Source organism: Nerophis lumbriciformis, linkage group LG01 (genome assembly GCF_033978685.3).
Source record: "Nerophis lumbriciformis linkage group LG01, RoL_Nlum_v2.1, whole genome shotgun sequence".
NCBI lineage: Eukaryota > Metazoa > Chordata > Actinopteri > Syngnathiformes > Syngnathidae > Nerophis > Nerophis lumbriciformis.
Genome location: NC_084548.2, coordinates 37,207,832 through 37,219,089, shown reverse-complemented (window position 1 = coordinate 37,219,089; position 11,258 = coordinate 37,207,832). Strand labels below are relative to the sequence as shown.

The 11,258-nt window shown below is 41.9% G+C and overlaps 1 protein-coding gene across 1 annotated transcript; it reads left to right on the top strand.

The window, feature by feature from the left end:
* Window positions 1-8,539: 8,539 nt before the first annotated feature.
* Window positions 8,540-10,724, top strand: mafba (MAF bZIP transcription factor Ba). Its single transcript, XM_061980645.1, has 2 exons — window positions 8,540-8,747; window positions 8,974-10,724. Exon 2 carries the CDS (start codon window positions 9,035-9,037, stop codon window positions 10,205-10,207), a length of 1,173 nt encoding a protein of 390 aa, XP_061836629.1. The 5' UTR covers window positions 8,540-8,747; window positions 8,974-9,034; the 3' UTR covers window positions 10,208-10,724.
* The last annotated feature ends 534 nt before the right edge of the window (window positions 10,725-11,258 follow it).

Below are 11,258 nucleotides of genomic sequence, written 5' to 3'. Positions count from 1 at the left end.
TATTTATTGCCTACTTTGCAGCACTTTGGTAGACATTCACCTTTTTAAATGTGCTACATAGAGTAATTACAGTGCCTTGGATTGGATATACATAATATTGCAGTGCACATTTAACTTGTATTTAAATTAATGTAATCATAAATTGTGCTTATATTCAGATGTCTATCAGATGTGATAGACATGTACAGTCTAATGGTGCATAACAATGTTTTGAGTAATTAATCAAAACATCAAAATCATTAACAATATATTTATGATTTCAGGTTGTAGTTTGCAGGTGTGTCTAACTGTTCTGCACTGAATTGAAAGCTCTTTCTAATATTTTGTACCAGAATATTAGAAACACCTATCAGTGCAGTCATACAAAACTGCAGACTATAGTCACAAAAACAAATCAACCAATAAAACACTCATATACTCCAAAAAACTAAGCATTAATATTTGTTAAGAGATCACATTGTTATTGCTCTTGTATAGGCTCTCATCTTGATAGGTGTAATATTGTGGCCAGATTTGTATGACAATGTCTGTTCAATGTTAATCAATGTACCCGCGCCATAGTGACTATGAATTATGTTTATCCAAGGTCAAAGTCAAAACAGGAAATGTTGCTTTTCTGTGTCGAAGACAGTTTTAAAGATAGATATTCAATCTGGATTTCTGGCGTCATTATACCTTTTGTCCTCATAGGGCAGTGGTTCTTAACCTTGTTGGAGGTACCGAACCCCACCAGTTTCATATGCGCATTCACCCAACCCTTCTTTAGTGAAAAAAAAAAAATTCAAATTCAAGACAAAGTTATATGTTTTTGGTAACACTTTAGTATGGGGACCATATTCTAAGTAATAAAGACTTAATTTAGAGTTATTTGGTTAGGGTTAGGGCCAGGGTTAGACGGTTAGGGTTATAATAAGGCCATGCCAAATAAGGCATTAATAAGTACTTAATAATGACTAGTTAAGAGCCAATATGTTACTAATTTGCACGTTAATAAGCAACTAATTAATGGTGAATATGTTCCCCATACTAAAGTGTTACCATGTTTTTTTAGTGGTGCACAAAATGAACCGTGCATGAACATCACTTTGTTCAAAGAACAAAACCAACACAGTGCATAAACTCACAACAAATTACACACCCGCAAACCAGTCTGCTGTTGCCGTATCCGTAATACCCCGATAGGGAGAAGTTTGTATTTACACGATGAGTCGGGTGTGTTTTGACCTCCACCGAACCCCTGAGGCCGACTCACCAAACCTCTAGGGTTCCATCGAACCCAGGTTAAGAACCACTGTCATAGGGTCACGGGTAAGCTGGAGCCTACCCCAGCTGACTTCAGGCGAGAGACATTTGGAGGCCTACACCTTTGACTGGTCGCCAAACAAAACACTATAGAATGAAAATGACATCTGACACAAGATTGCAGGTCAAACGTCAACCGAGGATATTTTCATATGGTTTATTGCTCTAAGTAAAGCAAGAAAGTAATGTGATTAAAAATACTTTGTCTGCACTGATTTTCCAACAGGCTGCATGGTTTGCATGCTATTCTCACAGTCAGGACATTGAGGGGTTCCGATCTATGCCTGGGCATTTTTGTTAGGAGTTTGCATGTTCTCCCTGTGTATATGTGGGGTTTCTCCCACATTTCAAAAACATGATAGGTTAATTGTAGAATCTGAATTGTCCTGACTGAATGTTTGTCTGAACAGGCGCCTCTCAATTATTTTTGTCAGCTAATTTTTTTTCAGTACTGTATTTTTCGGAGAATAAGTCGCACCGGAGTATAAGTCGCACCTGCCGAAAATGCATAATAAAGAAGGAAAAAAACATATATAAGTCGCACTGGAGTATAAATCGCATTTTTGGGGAAAATGTATTTGATAAAACCCAACACCAAGAACAGACATTTGAAAGGCAATTTAAAATAAATAAAGAATAGTGAACAACAGGCTGAATAAGTGTATGTTATATGACGCATAAATAACCAACTGAGAACGTGCCTGGTATGTTAACGTAACATATTATGGCAAGAGTCATTCAAATAACTATAACATATAGAACATGCTATACGTTTACCAAACAATCTGTCACTCCTAATCGCTAAATCCGATGAAATCTTATACATCTAGTCTCTTTCGTGAATGAGCTAAATAATATTATTTGATATTTTACGGTAATGTGTTAATAATTTCACACATAAGTCGCACCTGAGTATAAGTCGCACCCCTGGCCAAACAATGAAAAAAACTGTGACTTATAGTCTAAAAAATACGGTAATTCAAAAAGTAAAAGTCTTGTATTCTACAAATGTGGCTGTGTCAGGTGTGTGTTGGTAAACCTCACTCCCTCACACCTTAAGAGCTTGCGCTGGACTTTGAGTTAACAGGCTCTGTGCCTAACGCTCTCAAGGAACTGGTTCTAGCCCCGGGCAGAATGGAAGCAGGGTCTGTACCAAGTCAATTATATATACAACACTTATTTCGTAATAATTACAATGATTATATTCAGTATCTGATCAGCTTTTAAAACGTGAACAACTGGTTTAATGATGATTAAATAAATAAATAAATAAATAACTGCAAAAACTTCCTGAGACTTTAATTGGTTTTAATTTACCTCCTGAAGTCAAATACACTTTGCAGAATATTGTAATTTATAGAAAGGTGCCCATATGTGTGATTTACTGCATTGTAAACAGTTCCATTGTAATTTCAGAACAAATTACTGGCTAATAGTTGCATTACTTTTACAGTAACATGTACACTAATTCACTGTGAAATATATTTACAGCAATTTACTGTAACTGCAGACCTGTGATTGTTCAGTTAATTGAAATAAAATGAACTTAATGCTTTAACTTCACAAATGTAATTTTATAGTTAAATACTCTCTCGGTTAAACAGCAAACGGCCACCTACTGTACACAAGTGTGCGAAGTAGATAAGAGAGAAATCTGTGTGAATTTACAGTATTTTGTTGTGATATTACAGAGGACTACAAGTTGTTTCACTGTGAAATAACAGTTAATTGCTGTGAAATAATAGGTTATCATAATTGTTTGTACATTTTGGTTAAAGTATTTTAAATGATTTGAAAAATACTGTGAAATGCTGGTACATTTTTACAGTGCGGTGAACAATTTAGGGTGTATACCGCCACCTGGGCGAAGTGAACTGGGCTCGACTCCAGCCTACCCTAGACAAGCAGTAAATAGAATTGATGAACAGATGATGTTCAACCGCCTTATAATATTCTTGTCACATTCTTTAATTTGTATAATGCCCTCAATAAACACATGGGCAAAAGATAAAAACAGTGAATGCATGTGTATATGTTAAACTGTTGTAGACACCTACCCGCCTGAGTCTGTGTGTTTCAGGAAACAATCAGCCGGTAAATAAAACAAGCTTTGCATTACATGATGTAAGTGAACATGAGAGCTGCTGCTGTGGCTTTAGAGTAGGCTGGGGTGTGGTCCAGTGGTCAGGGAAATGGCCGGATGACCTGAGCTGTGCTGAGTCATGTCCCAGGTGAGGGATAGAGCTGCCTCCACTGGGCTCCGGGACGTGCACTTAACCTGCAGTAATTACTGGAAACAAGACTGAGAACATGACCAACATGGAACTGGTGAAAGAGGGCTGGAAGATTTTTAAATTACTCAGGGCCTCTTGAGGCTCCCTGTGAGGAAGGCTGCCAGGATTCTAATGTGGATTTTAAAGTTGGTTATCTACATTCTTTAGATTCATTAGGCATTAGAGGCAATCAGCTGTCCAGATAATGAGCTTTAAAAATGAAGAAACAAACGGTTAGCATTGATTGGGTTGGTGGGGAAGGGGAGGAGCTAGGCGGAAAAACAAGAAATAAGAAGATGGAGTATGAGAAATGGGTGGGCGGGGGGGCTTAGCAAGTGGAGCAAAGAGGGGGCAAAGAGAAGAACGGTGAAGAACCCTGCGAATAAGAGCCAACCGGCTGCTAAAAATCATTAATCTTGTGGGGATCTGTGTCAGCGAACGGCAGCGACACAAAGAGCTCTCGGAGCAGCGAGGAGAGCAGCTCACTGACCCGGACCCAATTGGCTGAGAAAGGCCCACCAGGCTTTAATAGACTTTTGCTGATCCGACACTTGTTTGCTGGGAGCCACAAAGAGGCGATTGCAGGGGCTGACAGGGGCCTGCAGGCCTGGGGGCTCCCCTCCTGGTCCATGATAAATGACCCGGGGTGGGCAGGGCCAGGGCCAGAGGAAAGGGGTGAGAGTCTGGAGGCAAGAGGTGACCCATGCAGCCAAAGTAGGGAGGGAGAGAGAAATTGAAAATGCGTTATTAAGCCCATAATCCAATCAAGCTAAAATAACAGGTGAGTTGTGACCCATGCAGCGCCTAATGCCATGTTTCCTAAACGCAAACAATACGATTATTATTTTTGGAGAGGAGACCTTTGACCTTTAACTTGAAAAAATAGTACAATTCGGTTATTGATTCAAGAAAAACAATGCAACAATTGTTCATTGATTTAATGAACGTCCATCCCAAAATTAAAGAGAGGAGTGAAAAGTGCCAGAAAATTAAATGCACTGGTGCAAATCTTAGTAAGATGGTGCTCCAAGTACAAGTACATGAAGAAGATCTATACACATTTCTACACATTTATTTGTGAAAATGTAATACAAGACAAATATTTTGGCAGCATTTGGCAACATGACAGCAAATGAGTTACTACACACCCGTTGACAAAGTAAAACAATTCCTTGTTCTAAGAATATTGATAAGAATTGACTTACCGTTTGTATAGAAGTGCAGTAATGACTTAAGGAGAATATGAGCTTGTATCTTCTTAGACTGTCATGCTCGATGTCTGTTTACTGTATTCTGCAGACCTATTGTTTTGGGAAAAAAAACAAAAAACAAACTAAAGAAATGGCTCATGTATGATTATGCACGAAAAGCAAATTGGAATGAGTCCAAACTATATGCAAAGCATTGCAATTTACATTAGCAGAGGAACCTGCAGGAAAAGGCAGCTTTATGTTGCTTTCCCCCCAAGGTATCAAGCAAGAATACGCATGACATTTATTTGCTGTTATATTTACAGCATGCCAATCAGAGACATCTAATATAACAGAAGGCCCACAATTATGCCTTGGCCTCGCCATCATATTTTATATTCTCCCTGCTGGCTTGTGTCATAAATTAAACACATATGTAAGTGAATGTTGATAAGTTGGAGTTGTGTGTATGGCTGCAAGCCACTGGTGATGCTGATCATGATTGCAGTGAAAAAGCGTCCTGTCACGTTAAATGAACTGAGCTGAACACTTTAGGTCAGTAGTTCTCAAACTCTTTTCACCACCTCAAAAAAAAAAAAAAATTCTCCAAGTACTACCTTAATGACCAACATTGAAATACAGTATCAAAGTAGGCCTAGGTATTCATTAAAACAAGGCAGATGTTTTAATTAACAAGTATATTTAATATTTTTGCCCAATGTAACATTACACACAGTTTGAACAGTAACACTGTGTTTGAACATAGGAAAATAAAACACTGTACTTTATTTAATTAAGTGATTCTTAAATGGAGCCCGAGTGCCACTAGTGGTACACATACCACAGTTTGAGAATCAGTGCTTTAGGTAACACTAATGCATATTAATCACAGAGACAAGAAGAAGCAGGGTGGGTTTAAAAGATAGCAAATCTCACATAGTATCTGTTCTGTTGAGTCAATAGGCGTTCCATATTAATGACTTTGTCTAAATTTGCACTTCTGTAATTGTCTCTTGAAAGAGTGTGTTGTGCTGCTCAATTATGTCTGATGTGGTGGCTTGTTGGCTTCCTTTACAGGCTGGACTCGCCCTTTTTTTTTTTTTTTTTTTTTTTTTTTTTTTTTTTTTTACACAGACATCTTAATAATACATGCTTCCAAATAGATAATCCATCAGTCTGGAGTAAACAAGAATGCCTGAGTAAGTGCACGCCTATGTTGTAAAGCCGTGATGTGTATGCGTCATTAAACCGGGCTTCTGCAGGGTAAACGTGCATGTGGGTGATTAATACATGCAAACGAACAAGAAAGAACAAGCTGTAAAAAATAAGACATAACAAGTACTTAAAGTATATTAACAAATAGTGTGGTACGTGTTATTAAATAAAAAATAACACTTATAGCGGCGAAATAAATGTGCAGTTCTGATCATAACTCACATGCATGAAAGCAGCGGTGCTGGCACCGGCTCGTCTTCGTTCACTCTGCCCGTCACTCGGCCGCGGAATTCGGCTTCCTCGTCGCTCCTTTCCCCGCCGTTTGTGGAGGTTCACAGCCATAATCGACCGGTCAGCCGTTTAATTCACAAAAGCTGATGACAGATAAATAAATTGCATCTAGCGATTGCAATATTCCGGCAGATCCCCCTCCCGCCCAAAAAAAATGCTGCATGGATGACGTGTCCTCGGCCAGAGGTCCTCATCAGGTGCTCCTCCACGGGCCTCCACGCAGGAGATGTGCCGGCCTTCTGCAGGTGGAAGTTATGTCGACAAGTGAGACTTTCTACGCGAGCTGCAGCCGCTGCAGCCTCCTCGTTCTACTGCTCTTTGCAACATTTTATTTCATCTTATTCATTCCTAAAATCCGTAGGATGGGACTCTCATTAGGAGCGAATAAGCAAGCATCGACACTTTTTTCCCCACTGCACATAAGCACACACATCACTTAATAGATCATTAACCACCGATATGCTGCTGACACTAAGGCTTTTTTTTTTTTTTTTTTTAACATCTGGTCCCCCCATTAGCGGCCCTTATTAGCGGAGAGGGAGAGCCGCCGCTAGCTTCGCCTTCATTCTTCTGTTAGACGCCGGGCTCAGGGCTCCGTGAAGGAGGGAGCGGGACCACCTAACGGATCCGCCCGCCGGCTCGGCCAGGTCGGCGAGGACGTTTACGGGCTGCTCGGTTAGGGTTCGATGCTTCTCCGGGCGTTTTTTCATTGTTGGAGCTTGTGAGTTACGAAGCTTGCCTTGCAGGTGACGGGAATAAAGGGAGAACCATTTTTAATTAAATGGATTTTTTTTTTCCCATGTTATTTTTTTGGGGATGTACGTGTGCATCAGGGAGATGATAAATTAAAGTGCATTTGAAGATATCAGCTAGAACAAATATTGTACAAGAATAATAATTAAACAAAAAAAAAAGATTCACAAGTGCGTTTTACAAGCTATAAAATGTTGTTAGTAATACTATATACAAATTGACTATCACAAATCCCTCCCATAGTTAAAATTAATAGCATTTATTTTACTTTTTTAAATTGAATACATGCAATTTAGGAAGAGTAGACATATTCACTCACATTTATTGTCTAATAAATGATTGCATATTTATAGAATAAAAATAGTGAACTAGTGTGGCAATTATTACTACTATACAGCTACAAAAATAAATAAAATTAACCCCGATTTTTTTTATTTTATAAATGTAGTAACAAACAATTTCTCAGTGTCAAGTCTGATTAATATGCGTTTAGTCACTGCTCATGTTTCAGCTGCAATCATATGGCAATAAATAATTAATTCAATTATATAAAAATTGCATTTTATGTATGTCTGCTTATAAATGAGAGGCGTTCGGGATTTCGTTCCTCTAATAAATAAAGCATTGCATTTTTAGGCAATATTAAATAAAATAAAAAAATAGTCCTGCTGACATGTGTCACGTCACGTATTGGACTTCAAAATCAAAGAGACAATAAGTGAGTTAAGGAAAGTGCACACAAAAAAAGAGCGTGTCTACACAACTGGACAGGTGCGTGTGTTGTCCACGCAGGGGCAGCCTTGAGCCTGCTTTGGGCTGCGAAGGCACGCAGCTGCGAGGCGTGGAAGGCTCTTCGTGGGACTGCACCACGCTGCATGAGAGTTATACAGGAATGTACAGTACACGGATACTGTATTTGACCATATGCATGTTAAGTTAAGTTAAGTTAGGCGTATAAGGGCAAATATAGATGTATACATAATTAAATTAAATTATTTATTTAGAAGAGGGACGGCACATATATACAAAATGTAAATATGTCCAGTTTTAGCCTAAATAGATGCACAATAACAAGTAGTGCTGTTGTTTATAACAATAAAAATACCATTATTTTGCAAACATGCTTTTTATAATTATGTGATAATCCATCTATGCATCCATTTTCTACCGCTTGTCCCTTTGTGATCATCTAAACACATAATCTTTTGTAGAATATTTTACTGTATGTGTCATCACAGGTCTTTGCATTTTTAAGTTTGTTTCTTTTATTCCCGTTAAAGATCTGCAAATATCATAAGGTAAATAAACAAGAGGGGGCACTGACGGTGTTTCCCCACCTTCTGCTGCTCGGTCAGCTGACAGTGTGTGGCTGTCAAGCCTGCTCCCTCCTTCCTTCTCACCCTCTCTTCCCTTCCTCTATTTCAAGTCGGGGTCCGGGCTCCCATTGGACGATGGCGCACCGCGGATCCCGCCTCTGGCCCCACGTCACCGGGTTGTATAAGCATAAAGCTCCCGCTGGCTGGGAGGGCAGTCTGCTGGATACCAGAGTGGAGGAGAGAGAGAGAGAGAGGAAAGCAGGCTTTCGATCTCTGCGGTGCAGAGCTGAAAAAAGCAGCTTCTCAGAACACTTCAGACGCCCTATTTAAACTTGCGCTTTTTATTTTCCTGGAGAAAAAAAAAGAGGACTTACAACAAGTTGCAACGAGGACTGGCGCCCGTCTCTGTGAGCTAACTTTCCTGATCTTATTTATGTTTTTTTTTTTGGTTTTTTTTGCAAGTTGTTATGAATCTACTGAAGAGACTGCTTTATTGTGCACTGAGGTCAGTTTCTACCTCATGCGCGTCTTGACGCAAATAGTCCGCAGAGCTTGAGTCTGAAAGTTTTTTTTTTGTTTTTTTTTTTTGTTCCTCCCCTCTTGCACTTTCCCCCCCACCCCCACCCCTTCAAGGTGTTTCAAGAAGCTCCAGCAAGTCAGCGCGCACGCTGCATGAGCCGAAAAGAACTATTGCATGAAACAAGAAAGGAGAGAAGAGATTGAAAAGTCTGTTTTGGCGACGCTTGCAAGCTCCTTTGCGTCCCTGCGAAAGAGTCGCGACGGCAGCATGAGCGCAGAGCTGAACATGGGCCCGGAACTACCCAGCAGCCCTCTGGCTCTGGAATATGTCAACGATTTTGACCTGATGAAGTTTGACGTCAAGAAGGAGGGTTTGGCTGGGCTGGAGCGCGCAGGAGTGCGTCAATGCAACCGCCTCCAACCACAAGGCTCCGTGTCCTCCACGCCGATCAGCACGCCCTGCAGCTCCGTGCCCTCGTCGCCCAGCTTCAGTCCGACCGAGCAAAAGAACCACCTGGAGGAGTTGTACTGGCTGCCCAGCGGCGGCTACCATCAGCAGATGGACCCGCAGACCCTCAGCCTGACGCCCGAGGACGCGGTGGAGGCCCTGATTGGAGCCACGACCCACGGCCACCCTCCGCCTCCGCACGTCCAGCAGCAGATGCAGCAGCAAGGCGCCTTCGAAGGCTACCGGGGCCCTCATCACCACCACAGCCACCACGGCCACGGCCAGCAGCACCACCATCCATACGCGGCGGCCATGGCGCACCACGGCGAGGAACTCTCAGCCCACCCGGGCGCGCACCCCCACGCACACAGCCAGCACCACCACCACAGCAACAACCAGGACCCAGACAGCCCGTCCCCGGTGTCCCCGGACGCCCACCAGACGCTGCACCACCACCGCCACCACCACCACCACCACCCGCACGGCCACCTGGGCCAGTCGGCGTCGCACCACGGCTCGGCGGGCGGGCTCAGCGTGGAGGACCGCTTCTCCGACGACCAGCTGGTGTCCATGTCGGTGCGGGAGCTCAACAGACACCTGCGCGGCTTCACCAAGGATGAGGTGATCCGTCTCAAGCAGAAGCGCAGGACCCTGAAGAACCGCGGCTACGCGCAGTCGTGCAGGTTCAAGCGGGTGCAGCAGAAGCACGTGCTGGAGAACGAGAAGACGCAGCTGATGAACCAGGTGGAGCAACTCAAGGCGGAGATCGGCCGCCTGGCCCGGGAGAGGGACGCCTACAAACTGAAGTGCGAGAAACTGGCAGGCTCCGGGCCCGCCGGGGGGTTCCGTGAGGCGGGCTCGACCAGCGACAACCCCTCATCGCCAGAGTTCTTCATGTGAGTGTGACGGGAGGAAAAAAAACATCCATTTACCTTGAACACAAAATTGACTGATTAGAGCAACAACAAACACGGCCGTAGCCAACAATTAGATCATGTAACCATCTCCATCCAGGCAGCATCTTTCTACACTCGCTTGTAGACAAGAGACTTTTTTTTCCTCTCCACAAAAGACTGGTGAACTTTGACCCTCCTTTGAGCAACTTTTACATCTTGTTATTAAATGTCGTGGAGCAGCAAAAAGAAAAAAAGAAAAAAAAAAACGGAAAAAAACTCCACTTTATGCAAACGAACCCGTCACGGGAGGGCATTTTATGCAACGTCTCATTGATTTATTGCCTGCTTGGTTATATTCGAATATATAGAGAAACGGGGAGGAGGGGGACAAAAAAATAATCTGCATTAAATATTAATCCTGCATGCTGGACATGTATGGTAATAATTTCTATTTTCTACTTTCATCATCTCGTGTATATTAAGAGCATGTTGTTGATCTGCGCTTCTTCATAGTTTTTTTTTTGGAGGTGGGGGGGGGGGGGGGGGACTTGCAGCAGGGAAGGATACAGCAGGACTGGGGGTGGGGGGGTATTATTTAGGCTTGTAAATATTACGCAACCGCAAAACTGCACAAGATTGAGGAGGCTGGTTTGAACTTCTTTCTTTCTTTGTGTCGTGTTCCTCATGTATTTTTTTTTTTTAAATGTGTTTTAATCTTCTATTAATGATATCGTTTCTCACGTGCGGGATTGACTGAGAGAGCAGTGCATCTTAATTCCAGTTATTCCAGTCGCATTTTTAAAATACAACATTTGTGTGTCGACTGCACTTTTGGAGGCTGATTTGTTTATTTTATTTTTTCCTGGGCAAGTTTTTGAGTTTGGACATTTGCACAACCCCCTTTCAGGAAGATATGCAAAGACCCCCTTGAATGAAATCGAAGGTTAGGTTAATGAAGTGCAAAGATTGATATTAGCATTTTTTTGGACACATTGAATATAGTTTAAATATTACAATTAAAGTGTTTTTTATTTAATCCAAATGCATCAAAATCA